The 20599-nt window shown below is 47.8% G+C and overlaps 3 protein-coding genes across 11 annotated transcripts in view; 2 read left to right on the forward strand and 1 right to left on the reverse strand.

Annotated features, from left to right (window-relative positions):
* Window positions 1-2213, reverse strand: part of ECPAS (Ecm29 proteasome adaptor and scaffold) — a 63746-nt gene extending 61533 nt beyond the window's left edge. For 4 of the 7 annotated variants that reach the window (XM_030471195.1, XM_030471201.1, XM_030471200.1 and 1 more), the window contains exons 1-2: window positions 2050-2155; window positions 1701-1745 (exon numbers count right to left, since the gene is read on the reverse strand). In XM_030471195.1, the coding sequence (XP_030327055.1) occupies window positions 1701-1745; window positions 2050-2140 (136 nt within the window). In that variant the 5' untranslated portion in view covers window positions 2141-2155. Of the gene's footprint in view, window positions 1-1700; window positions 1746-2049 lie in introns of all 7 variants that reach the window. The other 3 variants (XM_030471197.1, XM_030471199.1, XM_030471196.1) reach the window with 3 other exon arrangements.
* A 2210-nt stretch (window positions 2214-4423) lies between these two features.
* DNAJC25 (DnaJ heat shock protein family (Hsp40) member C25) lies at window positions 4424-10708 on the forward strand. Its single transcript, XM_030471214.1, has 4 exons — window positions 4424-4777; window positions 6292-6444; window positions 8287-8757; window positions 9743-10708. Exons 1-4 carry the CDS (start codon window positions 4478-4480, stop codon window positions 9863-9865), a joined length of 1047 nt encoding a protein of 348 aa, XP_030327074.1. The 5' UTR covers window positions 4424-4477; the 3' UTR covers window positions 9866-10708.
* A 2822-nt stretch (window positions 10709-13530) lies between these two features.
* LOC115601331 (guanine nucleotide-binding protein G(I)/G(S)/G(O) subunit gamma-10) lies at window positions 13531-19500 on the forward strand. 3 transcript variants are annotated; one of them, XM_030471216.1, is made up of 3 exons: window positions 13531-13723; window positions 16713-16844; window positions 17927-19500. In XM_030471216.1, the coding sequence occupies exons 1-2, from the start codon at window positions 13643-13645 to the stop codon at window positions 16836-16838; spliced, it is 207 nt and encodes a 68-aa protein (XP_030327076.1). In that variant the 5' UTR covers window positions 13531-13642; the 3' UTR covers window positions 16839-16844; window positions 17927-19500. The 3 variants fall into 3 exon arrangements, with proteins under 3 accessions (XP_030327076.1, XP_030327075.1, XP_030327077.1); XM_030471215.1 differs by having other exon boundaries at window positions 18606-19500; XM_030471217.2 differs by having other exon boundaries at window positions 17995-18599.
* The last annotated feature ends 1099 nt before the right edge of the window (window positions 19501-20599 follow it).

Below are 20599 nucleotides of genomic sequence, written 5' to 3' on the forward strand. Positions count from 1 at the left end.
TAATTTTTATTTAAGATTACAGTACTTTCTATTCAGTGACAGATGAAGTACTAGGGAATAAACCAAAACTAGCAAAGAAAAATCCACTCTCTTTCCTCCCCCCTACAAAAATAAAAGATTTCTAACCAAACCAATGGAACCCCCTCAATTCTGAAGCATACAGTGGACAAATAATCTGAATTACACCATAGGATTATTAACGTGAATCTCAATTTACGGACATTTGTCCTCTCAGCGCAGCTTAACACAAAGGGCTGCGTAGCAACCAGCACATGGCTGAGAACTAAGTTTTTGCAGGATCAGATCTGGAGGATGGGGAGCTAGATTACATGCAGATAAAAACTGAGGAGTTGCAAGCAAGGGATCTCACACTGACCGGTTTCACAAAGGGGAATCATATTAACATTGTAAAACTGACCATAGAAACTCTTGGATGAGAGCAGGAGTGAGGTCTTTCATGGTCATGATTACAATTTATCCCAGTTGTCGACAGAATAAATAGCCTGGCATTTGTGTCCTCCAATTCAAGGATCAGTGTAACTGTAAGATCCTTCCTACTCCATCACGAGATCCCGGCTCTTTGGCTACATAAAGAACATCCTCATCATCATTTTATGCCTCATTCCACTCAGCCTAGTTCCATTTACATCTAACAAAGAGCAGAACAAGGATCTATCTACACAGCAGCACACAGAGAACAACGAAAAAACCCAAGTGACACATCAGGCAGAAATGTTTTAGAACTGAAAGCCAATAGCACGAATATGTTCAAAGGATTTCTTCTGCCCTTCCTCTCCACCGGTTGCCAAGTACTATTTCAGGGCAAGCAGAGGCCCTCTCATTTGGCTGAGTCATACGTTATCTTGCTATTAACTCTTCACAGTCGTCTAAGACCTAGCTCTACTCCAATACAGGAAAAGAAAAAACGGTCTTTAAAATTTCTTAGGCTTCTCCAAAGAGAAGTTGATCGTTTACTGCACCGGACAGAGAAAGGGATTTAGAGGCGACAAGAAGGCAGGAGATGGGTTTCCCCTGCGCTGCACGCTGGGCGCAGACGCAAGCACCTTCGATTCTGTAATCATGTGCCGAGAACTGCAGAGGCTGAGGATGTGCTCGCACACCTACCGTGAGACACGGCACTGCGCCGGCAGCGTGAGCGCTCCCCGCCTCAGGGAGCACGCCGCTGCCTCGGCACGCCGTGTTTTTACACTGGTGCTGCAGCGAGCGGACAGCGGCCGAACAAAGCGGAGCGGGCGCCGCCAGCCACGGGCTGCAGCCCGCCCTCTCGGGCTGCAGCAGGGTGCGGATGCTGCCCCTGCACGGGAGCTCTGCCGGCTCCGCGGGTCCTCCCGGCGAGCAGCCCCCTCCGCACCGAGCGGGCGGCGGGGCGGCCCCGCAAGGTCACGCAGCGGCGGGAGAGGGCGCAGGCCGCAGCGAGCCCCCCGTGCCCGCGGAGGGACCGCGGCCGGGGCAAGCCGCCCCTACCGCCGCAGCCTTCGGCTTCCGCCTCCCGACATGTCTGCGCAGGGCCGGGCCCGGGCCTGGGCCCGGCCCCGCCGCCGGTACGGCCGCACCGGGCCGGGAGCCGGGCCCCGCCGCAGCGGGGGCTCCGCCGAGCAGACCCGGGCCCGGCTCCGCGCCCGCCCGCCCCCCGTGGGAACGGCGCCCGACCGGGAGCCCCCGGCATCTCAGCCACTTACTGAGCTCGTCCTGGGCAGCCGCGGCGGCTGCAGCCATGTTGCCAGCTGGGGAGGGAAGAGGGAGGGAGGGGAGACAGCGAGAGACGCGCCGCAGCCGTCCGGCCCCGGCCGCTCCCGCCCCTCTGCTCCGCCGCCGGCTCCGCTCAGCACAGTCACCGGGCCGGCTCCCTCCTCCTACTCCTCCTCCTTCTTCTCCTCTCTGCAGCTCACCCCGACGCCAACCGCCGCGAGGGACGGCGGAACCCGATAGCGCCCGCCCTCCCGTCACCGCCGCTTTATATTTAGAAGGAGCCACCGTCCCGGCCGCCCGCCCCCGCCGCGCACACGCACCGGCCCGCTGACCCCTCACGCCCTCCCGCCCCGCCCGCGGCTCCCGGTGCGTCCCAAGGAGAGGCGGCAGCGGCGCCAGCAGACTGACCCGAGTCCGCGCTGACCTCCATGACGGCCGCGGTGCTCTCCGCAGAGGCGGAGCAGGGAAAGGGAGCGGGAGCCGCGGGCGGCGCAGCTGCGCCCCCTATAGGCGCCCGGTGTCACCTGCACCCCGCGGGCGGCGAGACCCGCCCACCGCCCGGCACAGCTCCTCCCAGTGCCTGGCACAGCTCCTCCCACCGCCTGGCACAGCTGGTGTCCCCTCCAACAGCTCCCGAGCCATCTCTTTCCAGCAGAGGAGAGCCCAGGTGGCACAGTGACACACAACTGGCTTCTTCCTCAGCTCAGAAAAGTAATAAAAAAACCGACGTCAAAATGGGCCGTGGACAAGTTTTGCTTTATTTGTTAAGCTCAGAATCTGGGGAGTTAAATGTTGGCTTCCAGCGCTGAGAGGCTGGGCTCTAAGAAGCTGCAAAGAAAGAGGTAGGATTTTTTTGAGGAAGCTGATGTGAGGCTCATCTGTCTCTGAAGGAAATGATAAACACTTAGGAATAAGTGGCAGAGGAGGCCAGATGCGTAAGATGCATACTCATTCCTAGCAGAATGGCCTGTGTTCTCTCTGTTCTCTGGTTACGTCTGTGGTGAATTTTCCCTGAGTCAAGCTTGAGTGATCTTCCTGGGAGAGGTTTGTTGTCGGGGTGATGTCTTATGAAGAGCGGTTGAGGGGACTGGGGTTGTTTAGTCTGGAGAAGAGAAGGCTCAGGGAGGACCTTATCGCTCTCTACAACTACCTGAAAGGAGGTTGTAGTGAGGTGGAGTCGGTCTCTTCTCCCAAGTAACAAGTGACAGGACAAGAGGAAATGGCCTCAAGCTGTGACAGGGGAGGTTTAGATTGGATATTAGGAACAATTTCTTCACAGAGAGAGTGATCAGGCATTGGAACAGGCTGCCCAGGGAAGTGGTGGAATCACTGTCCCTGGAAGTGTTGAAATCTGTGTAGATGAGGCCCTCAGTGACATGATTTAGTGGTGGACTTGGCAGTCCTTGTGTGATGGTTGGACTTGATGGTCTTCAAGGTCTTTTCCAATCCAGTTGATTCCATGATTCCTGACAGTGACACCGAGGCAGAGGGACTCCTCGTTTCCAAAGCAAGCCTTTGCAGGAGAAAACCCTCTGGAAGCAGCTGTGGGGCCAAATGCCCATTTTGAAGGATTTAATGCCCTTTCTCTTGCCCATTTTGCCCTTTCTCTTGCCGCCACCACCAAGGGCAGTGTGCACACTCCGGATGCGACAGCAGGAGGCGTGTTCCCCGGCAGACACGTGTCCTTTCGGGAAAGGGCTCTGGGGCTGGCACCGAATCGCGCTGACCCAGCGCGGCACAGGTAGTGAAACCCGGTCTCACAGGAGTGAGCTCAAATGAAATGTGTGCTCAGGGCGCATTCCATGAGATATTCTTGCACTCGGCTTGGGGCAACCCCCGGTATCAGCACAGGCTGGGGGATGGAGGCATTGAGAGTACCCCTGGGGAGGAGGACTTGGGGGTGCTGGTGGATGAGAGATTGGACATGAGCCAGCAGTGTGCACTTGCAGCCCATTAAGCCAACCGTGTGCTGGCCAGCAGGTCGAGGGAGGTGATCCTGCCCCTCTGCTCTGGTGAGACCCCACCTGGATACTGCATTCAGCTCTGGAATCCTCGGTACATGGACCTGTTGGACGGGGTCCAGAGAAGGGCCACAGAAATGGTCAGAGGGATGGAGCACCTCTCCTATGAGGAAAGGCTGAGAGAGTTGGGCTTGTTCAGCCTGGAGAAGACTCTGGGGAGACCTTATTGTGACCTTTCAGTACATAAAAGGGGCCTATAAGATGGGAATAGAGTTTTCAGCAGGGCCTGTTGCAACAGGACAAGGGGTGACGGTTTTAAACTAAAAGAGGGGAGATTCAGGCTGGACATGAGGAAAAAACTCTTCACACTAAGGGTGGTAAAACACTGGCACAAGTTGTCCAGAGAGGTGGTGGGTCCCTGGGGACATTCACGGCTGGGCTGGATATGGCTCTCGGCAACCTGATCTAGCTGAAGATGTCGCTGCTCCCTGCAGCGGGGTTGGACTAGGTGCCCTCTGAAGGTCCCTTCCAACCCAAACTATTCTATGGTTTTATGGTTCCGTGCGATCCTTCCCTGACCGAAGGCCCAGCGGGACACTGCTGTTGGGGATCAGCAAGGAGACCGGCGTGCCAATCCCAGGCCCTGTCGCGACCCGCTCCCCGACCCGACCACCCTCCTCACGGTGCGCGTCGGCCTCACCCCCGCCCCGCGCGTGCCCCGCTCCGGCCCCGCCCACCCCCCGGCCACGCGCACGCGCCTGCGCACGGCGCGGTCCCCGGTGGCGCTCGGCGACGGCAGCAGCGAGATGGCGGCGGCGGCAGGCGGCAGCGGGCTGGGGCGGCGGTGGCTGCTGTGCCTGTGGCTGTGCGCCGCGCTGCTGCCGCGGGCGGCGCGGGCGCTGACAGAGGGGCTGTACTGCGGGCGGCGCGTCTGCTACGAGGTGCTGGGCGTCAGCCGGCAGGCCAGCAAGGCGGAGATCGCCCGCGCCTACCGGCAACTCGCCCGCAAGTACCATCCCGACCGGTACCGCGGGGACCCGGGCAGCGGCCCTCAGGCGGCGCACGAGAAGTTCCTCCTCATCGCCACCGCTTACGAGACCCTCAAGGTGAGAGAGCGGGACCGCCGCCGCGGCCGGAGCCGCTCCGGTAAGAGACAGCGCGGGGGACCGGCGGAGGGGCCGCCCCGGGGGCCGTGCGAGGGGCGCGGCGGCGGGCCGGGGAGCGGGGAGGGCGGCGGGCAGGCAGGGCGCCCGGCCCCGCGGCTGCCCGCGCCGCCGCTGCCCTCGGCGGGCCGGCTTCGGGAGAGCAGGCGGCGCCCAGGCGGGTAGGAGCGGGGCCGGGCGAGCGCCGCCCCGGGCCGGCTTCTCGCTTCCCGCCCGCTGGTGCTTCGGTGGCCCGTAGTGGCACACGGGAGCTCCCGCCTTCGCGGCAGGAGGCAAAAGCAAGCAATGGCATGTGGCGAGGAGAAAAAACATGGCTTGAAAGAGCGCTGAAAGGTGCGTAATCCCCTCCAAATTTTGCTCGACGGCTGCGACTCCCCTGCTGCATCTGCATCTGAAGCGTGCATCAGAAAAGATCTGGCTTAAACACAGGGATGCTGCCAGACCTCGGCCGTGCAGGTGTATCTCTTCCCCGAGAGATCAGTGCCTCTCGGGTTGACACTCGCGAGCATCGCAGCAGGCTCTGCAGCTTCGGTCTTGCGTTCCTTTGTGTGGACTTTGCCGGCTTGCTTCTTACCAGCACTCGGGGAGAGGGGGAAAACCGAAAAACCTTCCTCAGTAGCCAGTCCTAGAGTGCGTGAGGGAGGATACAGTTCTCTTGCAAATTCCGTTGTATTTAGAATTTGTTCTCTTGGAAATCCCTTTGTATTTAGAATGAGCTGTCTGGGCTTTACCTTAGAGATATACCTTTAAACAAAAAAGTAACAATGACCCGAGTAGCCTGTGGGATCTGTAACGGGCGCTTATCAGGCAAAGTATGCGTGGCTTTGCAAAGATATAACATGGCAATGGAAGAAAGAAACGTGTTTTAAGGCTGCAAGGGAGGAAAAAAGGGAACTATTTTTTAGGGTAGGAAAGGAATACACTTGAGGCTGACAAAATTCAATTTCTCATCTCTTAATTACATGGGTCAAAATGAGAAAAACTCTGACAAAACAAGAACAATAAGGTTTTGAAACGGCCTTTCGTTGGACAGATTCCACAGCCCTGTAATCTAACTCTAGAAGATTTGTAAAACAATCTCTTAATAGATTTTTTGTCTGAAAAATCTGTTCCTGAGCAATATTTATGAGCTGTTGTCAATCTGGATTTCCCATTCTGAAATTAAAAATGCTTCCTGTGAGGATTTCAGTTGCCTGTCTTTATTTCAGTATTAGATGTCTTCATGCAGTGCATGCTTATGCATTTAAGACCCCATATGTCAGATGTGTGTGGGCAGATGAATGTGAGAACAAATAATTGAGAGTATGAGAGAAGATTTTCCTCTGTGCTTCATACTTAGTCGGACTATTGCCAGTTTTGTCGCAGCATGGTCATCAGTGAGATGTAAAGCACAGCTATAACAGAGTAAGTGAAAACAGGAATGTGAACCTATACATGTTTTTCATTTCTTCCCGCAGGATGAAGAGACACGTAAAGATTATGACTACATGTTGGATCATCCTGAAGAGTATTACAGGCATTATTATCACTACTACAGCAGGAGATTGGCACCTAAAGTGGATGTCAGAATAGTGATTCTAGTTACAGTGTGTGCCATCTCTGTGTTTCAGGTAAAATTTCGTGTTTACGTGACACTGCTCAGTGAGTTTCTGAACGGGAAGAGAAGTATCTGCAGCTCTTGTAATGCGCGAGGTATTAAACAGTGTGCCTGTTCCTATCTGCTGTGGTAAACTTCTGAATCTGAAGTCAGATGTACTCTGCAAATTTTTGACTCTCCTTGGTACCTTGGACAAAGTTAGAGATTAGTTTAATCTAATGATAGGGTATTTCACAGAGACAAATGCGGCATTTCTGAAGAAGTTACATAGTTCTTCATGGCAGGCTCAGAACAGCCTGTTCCTAAGCAGCGTCAGGAATAGTGCTCCAAGTAAGTGTGTGTCAGTCTGTCAAGCTGCATACGTAATTTTTTATTTTTTTAAACAGCCTAATTGGAAACTAAATTCAAGACTCAACCCAGATCATAGGTCTGAATATCAGGAGCTTAATAATGTGTGAATCTTACACTGCCATGTGTTTTAAACACCGCTATGAAGTCAGGAGAGAAGTGAATTCAGCTCGGCAAAGTTTGCTCTGAAGGTGCTAGCTCCAAGGTCAATGAAACAGCCTTTGTTTTTGTCCTGGTTTTGGCTGTTCTTATCTCAACCTACCTTTTTAACCTGTTTTACCTGTTCCACCTTTTTTCCCCCTTCGATTCTCCCCATCCCACTGAGGGGAGGCTTGCAGCTGCATGGTACTTGCCTGCTGGCTGGTCTTAAACCCAGTGGAAGACGTCTATTCCTAGATGAGAAAACTTGTGCTGTTCCTGACAAATATCTAAATGGAAGAAGATGCATAACTCTTTTCTTTAGCATCTATTAGATTACTGGTTCAAAAATCATTGAAAATACCCAGAAAGTTTAAGAGATACAGCTTATTCTGTGATGCAGACAGCTCACTTTTTAGTGGGATATTGGAAGTTAAAAATATATCAATCAGAATTTGAGAGCTTGGAATAACAAATTCCAGTAGCATATGCAGCCAAATACTTAATTTTTCTCCAGACTTACTTCCAGTGGCACAGTTCCACTTCACGTTTTATTTCTTATTTTGGCTGTAAGTGGAGACATTTTCCCACAGTCCAGCTGCAGATGATTGCAAATTCAGTGTAAATGGCTGTGTAAACTGTTTTGCCTCTCTCTTGCTTTTTATTGTTTCTGCTACTTGGCCTTTGTTAAGGTTGTATAATGTCTGTATGTGTGTGCCCCTTGTCTTGGTGAATGGTGTGAAATGCTTCCTTTTCAAAAAAGTTGCCCCAGTAAGACATGTTCACCCCAGGCACTGTATTTCTGGTTTGTTGTTTGGGTTGGTTTGTTTGGTTTGTTGGTTTCCCACATTGAAATCAGAGGGTAGCTGAAGATCAGAGAGGGATGTTAAATCTTGTAAAGTGAATCCTGTCAGACTAATAAGATTGTCACATACTTAATCCATGCTTAATTAACTGTTTTAAATGAGTAGCAATTTCGTAATGAAATGTTCATACACCACCGACTTTATTTATAAATCCAGGGGGGCTTCTGAGAATGGCTGGCACAGCCTACCATTACCCTTCAGGAGATTGCCATATCCTTGTGAACAAAGCGAATCTCAACAGTCTCTTCTGTTCTTCCTCATCACTGTGTATTGTCGTGACGTGTACATCTATACATCTGTTTTCCAGGTGGCTTACTAAGTTTGGAGGAATAATTACAGCTTCTGAAGTACTGTTACGTTCAGTTTTTACTCTTGCTGCAATGTAATTGTGGTCAAAGGTCTATGACAGCATTTTTTATTTCCCCTCCCACCCCCGGTAAAACTCCAAATAGGAATGTGTCTGTATAAAACATGGTCTTACTTTCACTGTTCTTCAATTACAGTTCTTCAGCTGGTGGAGTAGTTACAATGAAGCTATCAACTATCTAGCTACAGTGCCAAAATACCGTATACAAGCTACTGAGATTGCCAGGCAACAAGGTTTACTCAACAAGACTAAAGAAAAAGGCAAGAACAGGCGGTCTAAAGAAGAAATTCGTGAAGAAGAGGAAGAAATCATCAAAGACATTATTAAAAATAAAATAGATATAAAAGGTGGTTATCAGAAGCCCAAGATATATGATATTCTTCTATTTCAGATCCTTCTCGCTCCTTTTTACTTGGGCAAATACATAGTTTGGAACTGTTGGTGGATTTACTGTTTCACCATTAAAGGGCAAGAGTACGGTGTGGAAGAGAAGCTGTATATCATACGAAGGTACATGAAAATGTCTCAGTCTCAGTTTGACAGCCTCGAAGATCATCAAAAAGAGACCTTCCTTGAACGGCAACTGTGGATACGAGAAAACTATGAGGTGGGTAGCTCTGGTGGAAAAGCCAGTGTTAGTTGTCCAGCGCTCCCAGACTAAGAACAGCTGGTTTTGTGAGGATGTTTTTTGTGAACCAGCCGCCTGCTGGCTCTTGTATGATTGGAAATGGAGAATAATCATGCTTTATTCTCTTTTTCTCATGCTACCTGTGCTCCTATGTACCACTATATCCTTACTTGAAACTTGGTTGCGTGTTTTCTAGGCTGAAAAATGTGCATAGGTGTTTGTCCCCAAAAGCTTCTCGGTTCTTTGATCATTGGAGATGCCTATCTGCAAATTGTTCAGTTTTCCAGTCTCCTTTTAGAATGGAAAAGACTTAAGGATTCAATACATGGTACGTCATGGAGCTCCACAATACTTTTCCTTCCCCTCTGTTACTTTCCTAATAGTTCTTAAAACCTCTGTGGTCACTGAACATTGAGCTGGTATATTTATAAATTCATCTATAATATTTTTTAAATCTTCTTCATGCATAGCAGAGCATGAAATTTAATTCCATTCCAGGAAGAAGTCAGATGACACCGAGATGACATAAACCTGTATGGTGTTGAGATTTACACTGGCTATATCTACATAAACTGCCTTCCAGAATAACAACAGATGCTGTTGTTTTTTTTAGATAATTGACTTTGCTGGTAATTGTAGAGTTCATTAAAATTAGATAATTTCTTGACAGAATGTAATTACTTATCATTTGATGCTGCAAAATACTTAATGCAGAAATATTAACTTAGCTGTTTGGAAACTCAACTAGGAATAAAGCTCCATAGCAGTATTCTATCCAGACTCTAGTAGGCTGAAGGTACTCCTGCACTCTGTGTTGGCCAACGTGTGCTTCTGTGTTGCAGTTTGATCTTCTGTAAAAACAATAAGCTGGCGAATGGTTGAACTACAAACACTTACACTTACCCCTTCAGGTTCACTTAAGCTGTTTCTTCAGCCTTACTAAAACCTTTTGTCTGTCTTTCAGGTCTACAAACAAGAACAAGAGGAGGAGCTAAAGAAGAAGATGGCCATGGATCCCCGATGGAAGAGGTATCGGCGGTGGATGAAAAATGAAGGACCCGGAAGACTGACTTTTATTGATGATTGAAAGTTGCTGAACAAAATGTGTGCTAATGTTGAAAGTGATGTACAAAACTTTTCACTACATCATTCAGAGTTTTGACTGCTGTGGCTCAGCAGTGATCTAAAACTCAGGAATTGTTAAATCAGGCTGAAAAATAATACAGGTTTATGATTTTTATAAATCAGACCTATTAAACAGGCTCAGCTCAATGTATATATGCCATTTACTTGGGGATCTCAGTGTGGAATTGATTATTCCAAACAATGTGTTTTCTGTATATATTTCATATTCATGATCAGTGGAACCGTAACTTTAGTCTTTCTGATAATGTTTCTAGATCAGTCCTTGCAAGTCCTGTTCTTACTCTTTAAACTGAAGGGTTCCTGCAAACGGACACTGGAAATGCTTATAAAGGATTCTGAAGCAAGGGCCATTTTCTGTTTTCCTCTCTCTTTCTCCCTACTTTTAAAGCTAATTTCTAAGGTGCCAAATTGTTTTTTGATGTAGACAATACGGGGATTATACCAGACTACTTCTTTTGCTATTCCTGTTCCAGTTGGAAAAGAATTTTATTTTTTGTGGGAATAAATGATGCATAATTGATCATGATTGTGATGCAGACAAGCCTTAATTCTTTGTTCTACAGAGTGATTCATGAAATAGTATGCTTAGATCTTTTGCGCTTGGTTTTTCATCTTCTTGTTTGATTGTACCTGCTTGTTCAGAACAAGTATACCAGTGAATATTAATCTACTAAATGTGACGTTTCTTTCACCAAAGTATTGGTAAAAGGGAAAATGACCCTTTTGTTTAAAAGGGCAATTTTGATGCCTTATGTAAATAAAAGTTTATATTATATACGTACTGCATTTGTTTTAAAATCTAAAGTATTCTTTATTCTGGTCAGAACTGAGAGTCCTGAGAATAAATAATGCGCAGCAGCATGCTGTTGTTTCCTCTGTAACTCAGCCCAGATCTGAGTTTCCATTATTTGCTTGTAAAACAGATTCTGTTCCTGTATTACTGTTCAGGAATTTTATAGGGAAGGGGCAGATGGGTGCCATAACCATACCGGGCTTCTCCTGTTGTTTATCACACCTGTAAAAGCAAGTTCCTCAGAAGTGTTTCTACTGAAGATGGTGCTAAGTTAGCTGGCTTTTGTGGAGATCAGTTCTGGGAGAGCAGCTCTTGAACTTGCTACTCCTGCCAAAGCCTGTAATAGCTAAAAGTTTTCAAATCCTTATTGATTAATTCTTGAAGCAAGTTGTTTCTGGTTCTGCAAAGGTGACTTTTTCTCATTCTTTGAGGAAGAGTTTCTGTCTTCCGTGCCTCTTTTGCTAGTTGAGCTTTCATTAGTTCTTGGAATGTCATCTCAGTTTTCTGTTTAAAATATTCAAAAGCAGGTTGGAAGTATTATGCTAAATGGCTAGCTTGTGTGTGCATTAGTAAAATTGAAGAGGAACTGATAAATTTGTCCTTCAGCTTTGCTGCAAATAGTGTAGCTATAAACGTTACTCGCTTTGTATTTAATTGTCAATTTAAATCCAAATTATGTTAAAGAAGGTATCTAGAATAAGCTGTGCTTGCTTTCATGAAGTAACCATAGGGACACTGCAAAGATGTTCGTGGAGTAAGAGACCTTCACAGCCTCATTCCCCAAACCAGAGTCAGCCTGCTGCAAGAGTGGAAGGGGGAAGATTAAGTTGCTGTGATAGAAACAAAGGGAATAAAGGTAAGCACAAGTAAAATTGTGTTGATTATTAGGTAAGACAGTTATATCTGGAAAAAAAACAGGCAAGTCATGCAGGAGGATCTAAACCTGTGACCACAGTTTCACAGGCTGTGCTGCTTTTGCCTTTTTGCCTCATTTTGCGCCATCCCTTCCCTTCTAAGCCCAGCGTTTGGGTTATACAGATAAGCGGTTAAAGCAGAGATCTGTTTTCCCTTCCTGCTGACATTGTAATCAATTTTCCTGACTTGACACCACAGCGGGAAACGGGTGTATTGGAGGGGCTGAACAACCTGCTGGAAATGAGCCATTCTGCAGGCTCAACATGGAGTTCCCTCTTTTCTTGATGTATAGCCTGTTGAAAATAACCAGATGTAGGCATAAATTCATGGGTTGCAGCAAAAACTTGCTGGGCAGTGACACTGCAATCACATCTCCATGATGAATGATAGAGAAAAACTCATATCTTTACAAAGCTGTCAGCATTGAGTGACACTCATTAGCTGAGGCCACTGAGCATTTCTAGCCGAACACATCACTGTAGTTCGAAATGATGCCTGTCTTCTGGGCCTAGGTTTTCGGGCCCTATTCTATCCTGGGATAAAGTTGACAAAGCAATTACGTGCACATGGAAAAAAAACCCAAATAAAGCAGGAATGAGACTGCTGAGGAGTACCATACCTAGTGGAGCCAGTGTAGATTGAGATGACTTCAGAGAGAAGTCTTTGCATGAGCCAAGTATTGCTGGTACTGGGTAGCCATGACATCTTTGCATGGAAAAGAGTGGCGAGGTCATAGGATCTTGGAGAAGAACCACCTTACCTCCTATCTACTGTTTTCAAGGAGCTGTGTCTGTTGTGCACCATGTATGTACTTCCAAATACATACTGTATGTAAGGTGAAACGTACACATCACTCAGTATGCAAAGGTATTCAGAGCCAAGGCCTTTCACGCTGAGGCTTTGCATGAGGCTCAAGCGTGTCCACGGCTGGTCATCCCTATGTTCAGAGCAATCACTTGAGGCTATGAGCTTCATCCCACCAACTTTTCAACAGGCCTGCAAGTTCTGACAGCTGGCAAACCCCTTCCAAAAAGTGAAGGGAATCAATGATGGTCACTAATGAAATGGTGATGAACAGTGCAGGTGGGAGATGCAGCAACACTGGCAGCAGTTTGAGCCTAGCAGCTACCTGTGTGCAGAGTGGGCTTCTCTTTGCAGGGTTAAATCTTTGCAGAATATTTAGAACTCCCTTTCCTGTCTTTCCTCCCCTCCCTTTTTCTCCCCCTCCTCTATTTTTGCCCCTTCCCCCCCTTTTTTGCTTTTTTCTCCTTTTCCCCCCTTCTTCCCTTTTTGCTTTTTTCTCCCTTTTCCCTGCTTTTTTGCCCCTTTTCCTCCTTTTTTGCTTTTTTTCCCCCTTCTCCTCTTTCTCTCCCTTTTTTTCTTCCCCCTTTCCCCCTTTTTCTTCTTCCCCCCTTCCTCTTTCCCCACTTTTTCTCTTTTTTGCCCTTCCCCTTTTGCTTTTTTCTCCCTTTTCCCCTTTTGTTTTTTTCTTCACTTTCCCCCGCTTTTTTGCCCCTTTTCCCCCTTTTTTGCTTTTTTTTCTGCCCTCCCCCCTCTTTCCCTTTTTCCCCTTCACCCCCTTTCCCCTTTTTTTCCTCTTTGCCCCCTTTTCTTCCCCCCACTTTCTCCTCCCCGCTTCCCCTTTTCCCCCTCTTTTCCCCACTTTTTTCTTCTCCCTGTTTTCGTCCCCTCGTTTGTTTATTTTCTCCATCCTCTCCTGTTTAACCAACACGCTTTCCTACCGCCGCGGCACCGCGCTCCCGCAGCCGGGGCCGCCGCCAGACGCCGCAGGCGGTCGGGCTGGGATCGCCCGCCGGGGCCGAGCGGGGCGGGCTGAGGGCGGAGCGGGCCGGGCCCAGCTCGGCTCGGCCCGGCCCCGCCCCTCCCCTCCCCGGGGCGGCTCCGGGGCGGCGCGGGGGGCGGCGCGGGGAGCCGCGCTGAGCCCCGCCGAGCTGTGCTGAGCCGCGCGGCGCCGCCTGCTTCTGTCCGTGCGTGGCCCGCGGTCCGGCCATGTCGTCGGGCGGCAGCCTGAGCACCATGCAGCGGCTGGTGGAGCAGCTGAAGCTGGAGGCGGCCGTGGAGAGGATCAAGGTGAGGCGGGGGGCGCCTCGCCCGGGGACCGGCCGCTCCTGCCGCTAACTGCCCGCGCCGCCGCCCTGCGGGCGAGTCGAGGCCGAGGCGTGCGTGTGTCCGGGTGGAAGGAGCTGCGGGGAGGGACGCGGCAGCACCGCGTTAATTCCGCACGAGAAGCTGGTTTCGGGAGCAGCTCCTCACACCTAAGGGGCTTGCGGGGGGAGGCGGCGTGGTTTGTGCCCCCGGCACACCGGGGAGCGCACGCGGGTTCGTCCGCACGCATGGACCTTCTTCTGCCTAAGGATTTCCAGACAAAGCGGGGCGGTCCTGTCATCTGCCAGCTCCTGAGGCTTGGCTTCGTGGGATTGGTTTGGGGTTTTTTGTTGTTTAGTTTGCTTGTGGGTTTTTTTGTTTGTTTGGTTACTTCGTTGGGGGTTATTTTGTTCGTTTGTTTTTGTTTTTTCCCGTCAGCCCAGATTCACCCATGCAGACCCATCCAAGGCAGCTCTGGGCTCCCAGCAGGTTCGGGGCTCCCAGCAGGTTCGGGGAGAGAGGGGTGTCCACAACCGCTTTGCAAAACCGATTCTTTCCAGCCGGGCACAACATCCAGCACAGGCTGTGAAGGGATGAAGCTCAAATTAATTTGTATCCTGCACTTTCCTCTTCTGTCATCACCTCCATGCGCTTGCCATTTTCCTCTGGCCGGTCACAAACACCAGCTTCCTCAGTCTGACGGCAGTGGCAGTCTCTTGGCCTGCGGGAACTTAGCTAATTGATTTAGAAAATAACTTAGAACACCTTTTCCCACTGTTCCTGTCCTGGGCTGTTGAAAACTTGAAGTGCCCCATTGCAAGGTGAAGCCACTGTGGCTTTTGGACATCATCCCAATCAATTCAGTATTTTTGCTAAATTCTGTGAGCAGCTACTGAGTTGTTAGATGTTTGATTGGCTAAAAGTGACCGTAGTTCACCACTGCAGTGATCTGTGGGAATCTGTGAGAACAGCACAATGCAGAGCAGACATGTAGGCTCTGTGGCAAGAGGGATATTGTCTAACATAGGAGTGATTGACCAAACATTTCTGTAGCTTTACACTGACGGCAGTAGCCTGGATCTCCGTTCCTGCTCATTTTGAGGCACATACCCCCTCCCCACTTTCTCTGGGGACAGGGAGGGTGTATAATAAATATAGTGTGTAGTTTATTGGGCATTACTTTGTGGCAGTAACATATTCTGGAGCTGGACTTCTCAGATATGAATCTCATACTTGCTGTGGCTTTGCTTGTACTCCAGGGAGGCTTGGCCTTGATGAGACCATGCAGCCATGTGCACAGCAGCCACCTTCCAGGTCTGCTGCTCCAGGATCCTGTCCATGTCTTTTTCACAAGTGAAATGATGCACGATTAAAACCATGTCTTATACAAAGTGTCATCGTGATTTCTTGACATACCGTGTAGAACCAGCGAGGGGTATATTCAGCTGGTGAAGAGCCACTTGGATCAGGTTTAGCAGACGTTGGGATAGAAGAAAATGTTGTTTGGCTCCTGTGAACAGACAGTGTGTTTTCAGACAGAAGCTGGGTATGAAAGGGTTTTTAAAAATACATCCCATAGCACAGAGTCGCAGTGGTGATTTTGTTTATGCTGCCAGCTAAGAGAGCAGACAGGAACAGCGTTTTCAGAAAGAGGAAACCAAGTGGGAAAGAAGTACCCACACACATCTTGGAGGCTGCCGCAGTGAGCATGTTTACCCTGTGATGAAATACATCAGAAACCCTCACACTTTCTGTGTGAACAGGGGGAATGAAGAATGCTATAGGGGCGTAGGTAGGACTAAGAGTAGGCAGATCTGTCCTGGAACAACAGTCTGCTGCTGTATGGATAATCTTCACACAGATGCCAAACCTCAGGTTTGTGTCTTTGCAGGAGTGCTGGGATATACATAGCTCAGTGTGTGCTGCAGAGTTGGGCAGCAAAGTGCAAGGCGACACAGTGAGGAAAAAGCCCCATGCAGCCTTGGCCTGATAAGGCGAGCGGCATCTCTGCCTGATAGCCATGTGGTCCATAGGCGGGTACCAGCAAGGGGTCAGTGCTGTGGTTGAGGGAAGGGTGCTAGTGCTGCAGGGGGTCCAGGGGGCTGGGCAGAGCGAAGACCTTCGCATCCTCCAGAAAGTGGTTCTCCTCAAGGAATAGAGGAGGGACAAAGCCCACGGACTAGCAGGGATCCTTGCTGTGAGTGCTTCTCCCTGTGCTCCAAGAGTACAAGGAGTACAAAAGAACCTGGGAGGCTGTGGGAAAATGCTTCTCTTAACAACTCCCTGGAATGCTGACAGGCAGTTACCAGGATGAGTGTCCTGGAGGAGACTTGGGAGGCAGTGAACAGGAAAGCAGCGCAATAGCAAATGAAAGCATGTGCTAGGGCAGATTTCTCATGTGTTTCAGACATTGTAAGAACCAAAATCCCATCTGGGTTGCTGGGCTTGTTCCACAGCTCTGGACTGTGCTCTCTGGGGCCAGAGTGTGGACTTGAAGCTCTCACTTCACTGCCAGGAGAAGGTGGCAATTTGGATTTTAAAAGCTTTTCATCCTTAATCTTTGCGCTTTCATTCCTGGTTATGCTCTGTGTTGTTAACAGTTTGGGAATGAAAACCCTTTTAATAAATTATCTCAGTATATACGAGTTCAAATACAAACCTGTAAACAGTACAGTAGATTGGAAAATGTGGTCACAGGCCTGTGCATTTTAATGAGGACAAATTCCATTGCACTTGCACCTCTGTGCTCTACACTGCTCTGGTTCATCACATGGCATAGTATTTCATGTGTGTTTCATTGGAGCTTTGTAAGTGTGTGTCTGTGCTGATGTATTTGCTGGTTTAGAATCCAAGAGCTGACTTGGCTGCTCTCCAGCTCTGTTTGATAATGGCTGTTCAAGAGGAAATGCCTAATAGATGCTTGTGAATGAATTAGTTTCCTCTCTGGACTTGTTTCTCTTTTTCCTTTACACAGGTCTCTCAGGCAGCTGCAGAACTCCAGCAGTACTGTATGCAAAATGCCTGCAAAGATGCCTTGCTTGTTGGGGTTCCTGCGGGGAGCAATCCCTTTCGAGAACCCCGATCCTGCACTCTACTCTAAAATCAGGTAATAAAGTCACAGATACCACAACAAGAAGTCGGATTTGAAACCCAAGCCCTCAGAGGGACAAGGGCATGTGGCGCTAGTTGTTTGAATGTAAAGTTCTTGGTAGCAAAGTGCTCATCACTTCCCTGCTACTCTACAAATTGTTTTCTGTTTCTATGAGGTGTGACAATGGAAGCATGTCTCTTTCCTACAGCTCTTTCTAGAGGTGTTCTGTTTATAGGTTGGGGGTTGGTTTTCTTTCTGTTTGTTTGGTCGGTTTCTGTGTTCCAGCAGCTCTAGGGTCATTAGCAGCAACCAGAATAATAGAACTGCCCCTGACACACTGACACAGCCAGATGTACAAACCAGTCACATACTCAGCTTGAAGAAGTAAGACAAAGCCGCAGCAGTTGCATGTGTTCTGATGACTAGCTCACAGCTTAAGCAAGAACCTTGTTAAAATACATGTTGTCTTCAATGTCATACAGCAGTTCATTTGGCTGTGTGTGTCCTTGGGCTTTTTCTGTTGTTACTGAACAACTGTACATTGGTACAGCACCAAAAGCCATGGAAGCTGAGAGGAGCTGAAGCAATCTATAATCACACCCTACATAACCTTTTTCAGCACGGGTCTAAAAGATGAGATACTCCCTAAACTTTGCCTGCCTTAGCACTCTGCATTGCTTGTACCTGTGGAACACTGGCAGGCTGGGTGACTGTCCAGTGTTTGCAAATCTTTGGGATCCAGTTCTGTGATTCCCACTGTTGCATCTCCCATGTGTATCAGTGATTGCAGCAGGAGGAATAGAGGCCATGTGTGCTTGTAGTCGTAGGCAGGATGACACCAAACTTTTACTGGAAAATGTTATTGCTTTTGCATGACAAACAAAGGTGGAAGTAGGATGGTCAAAGGGAGTTACTCTTTTTCAAAAGAAAAAATAAAAATAGTTCCTAATAGCTGAAAAAACTACAGAGAGCGGAAGAACCACTGAATTCTGTTCTTTCTTTGAGAGAGCTATCAAAGTGAAAATGAATGGGGGTTTTTTAAGGGCAGAATTTAAACTGGAATGTGAAGTACTTACAGAATCTTCCCCTTCCTGCAGCCAGGGTTCCTGAGATTGCAGCTGTGCTTGTGCCTCATCAATAGTGTGCTTTGATTGTTGCTACGTAGGTTTGACAACACAGGACTGAACCTGAAGAGAAATAAAACTGAGCATGAGATGCTCTTCTGGAAGAACTCAGGAGGAGGGAGGTGGGGGTGAAGCACCAGCAGAAGATTTTCTTAAGTTAGGTGCTACTCTTAATTCTTCCTGCAAATAAGATAAAATTGGTAGTGACTGTTGCGTGTGTTATTGTGCTATCAGAGCAGCCTTTCTGCTGCTTATTTTGTGTGTGTATCTGTATGTATATATGTATTTCTAGGATTCAAGTTTGATTGCTTCATCTAAACAGGATACAAAATACGTTCTCAAACAAGTCAGATGGTAAATTTATGATACTTCTAGAAATGCACAGCTCAGGCCAGGATGTTGTTTAGTAGTCTTTTGCTGATAGATGAGTTATCTAGTTTTTTATTTAGTTATCTTAGGATCAAAAAAAATGAAAGCAAAGTCAAAAAGCCAATTAAAAATATTTAGATGTATTCAGGATGCCGATACCCAACAAAGGAAAGGGCTTATTCAGTTTTTCTCAGTGCAAAGGAGCTTTTGTGCCATGATTTGTGAGAGAAATGTGTCAGCTTGGAAGACGGCATTTTTAATGGAGTTATTTTTCCTCTTACAGGGAAGGTCGTCAGAGAGTTGCCTTCAAGCATGACATGACTAACAACTGCCTTTCCTTCACAAGAAAAGTCTCTCTGTGTCCTAACTTGTGTGGCTAAACCAATGTCCTAAATATTTATGTTTGTTCTTTTGTGTATCCGAACTTCACTGTCTTTTGCTAATGTTCAAAAAGTTTTCTAATGCAACTGTTACTCTTTTCAGAATTGGCACCATTGTTACTACACTGTGCTAACTGTACAAATACTACTTGAGAAGTTTACATTTTAGAAAAGAAAAAGACCTGGATTTTTACTAAATTACTCATTCCTATCTTGGTAAACTGTTACACTGGAATGAGAATAGAAAGTATTTGGTTGGGATTTTTTTCCAAAATAAAACATTTAAAAAGTGAATTGTTACAATATAAAACTAAATGCTGTTAGTACTGAAGTAATGTTCTCAGGAGAATTTTGCTTCCATTAGTAAACTGGAACCAACTACAGTTCTTTTTCATGTGCACCTAAGTCCATAAATGACACATATTAGAAACTGCTGGACACAGTGTGTAGCACAGGCTTGATTCCTAAGGCTTTCTGACAAGACCTCTAATCTGTAATACTTCTCCTAATTTGTATTAGTAAAGCTACTGTTGTGGTGGAATTTCCTTGACATGTATAAATTGTGACCAAACAGACACTAAAAATCTGTGAACACCCGAAGATAGTTGCATGTGTAATTGTCAAGGTTTACAACACACAAAAATACTAAAATGTGCTTGGTCATTTGCCTTCAGTTTTTTATAGAGCACTTTTACAAGGACAACTAACTTTTTTTAATAGGTTTGTAATGTTGTCTACTTTCTATTGTTTGTAGTACTCTTTTCAAAGTTTGGAAATAAAATTCCTTTCCCTACTGGCTTTGAACTCATTGTTTAATTGTAACAAAGAGCAAATATTGTAAGGAAGAGGATACTTTGATTCTGCAGTGGGAGGGGAGGCCTCAAGCTGTTTGGCTTTTTGGGAAGAGTAGGTTGCTGTCTTATTAATAGAAAAATCCTATTTATAGCTATTTACCATTTCTGTGGTAGGTGGTAACAACGTTATCAACGTTATGCATTTTAAAACTGTAAGGATGAACTTTGCAATCTAAGAATTTATTTTTCATTAGTATTACCTAAAGTGGGGCAATGAGTGTCCTCCGGCCAGTTCAGTCTTTGGCAAAAGGTTTTCATGCTTGCTGTCCTGCAGGAAGACACTGAAATGCGTCCTGTAATACTGCCAGTGTGTATTTTGCTAATAAACACAGGGAGAACATCCTTCCTTAAGGGCTTTTCTTCACTCTGGCTTCCTTTCATTGTAGGCTCTTTGAATATAGCAGGTTTTCTTTTAGTACTTGACAGATGCATACGCTGCAGAAGCCTGGAGGAAGCCTGGTTATTCTTACCTGCACAGAGGTGGTCAGACACTCAGATTGAGGTCAAAATGTTCCAAGTCGGGGAGGGGGTAGAGGAATGAGATCATGCATTAAATGCCTTCAAACAGCCATCAGCTGGCTCCTGCCCACTCCCTCCCAGGCAAGCCCTTTGTATCTCTTTCACCTCCCACAGTGAAACCTTCTCCCTGTCCTCACATCTGTTTCTCTGCCCAGGCTCCCCTGCAGCGTACGCTTCCCTGCTTAGCGTCCTCACTTGGAGCTTGGGTTCTGGAGCGGCTGCTGAGCTGGCATAAGAAGCTGCCAAATTGCAGTGTGCAGAAGAAAGCAGCCACTGCCACCCAGCCACGCAACTGCTGTTGTCTCTTGGTTGCCCTGCCCACCCCTGTGTGGTATCTTCCAGTTGGAGCACCATGGTCCACAGGCGTTGGAGGAGCAGCACTGTCAGCATTCTGGAGGTCTTGACTGCATCCACACCCTGCACCAGCAATGGGTAGAAACACTGTGCAGCAGCTGTGAGATGGACTGGGAGCACTCCACCTTGGTGTACCAGCAAGCAGGTGGTTATTCTGCAGTCTCACAGGA

The sequence above is a fragment of the Strigops habroptila genome, chromosome Z (genome assembly GCF_004027225.2).
Source record: "Strigops habroptila isolate Jane chromosome Z, bStrHab1.2.pri, whole genome shotgun sequence".
NCBI lineage: Eukaryota > Metazoa > Chordata > Aves > Psittaciformes > Psittacidae > Strigops > Strigops habroptila.

Bases quoted from the DNA above. Each gene is read 5' to 3' on its own strand.
- DNAJC25 (XM_030471214.1), top strand. From the start codon at position 4,478: ATGGCGGCGGCGGCAGGCGGCAGCGGGCTGGGGCGGCGGTGGCTGCTG. The intron at 6,445-8,286 runs GTAAAATTTCGT...CTTCAATTACAG, and splicing joins GTGCCATCTCTGTGTTTCAG to TTCTTCAGCTGGTGGAGTAG. The intron at 8,758-9,742 runs GTGGGTAGCTCT...TCTGTCTTTCAG, and splicing joins GGATACGAGAAAACTATGAG to GTCTACAAACAAGAACAAGA.
- LOC115601331 (XM_030471216.1), top strand. From the start codon at position 13,643: ATGTCGTCGGGCGGCAGCCTGAGCACCATGCAGCGGCTGGTGGAGCAG. The intron at 13,724-16,712 runs GTGAGGCGGGGG...TCCTTTACACAG, and splicing joins CGGCCGTGGAGAGGATCAAG to GTCTCTCAGGCAGCTGCAGA.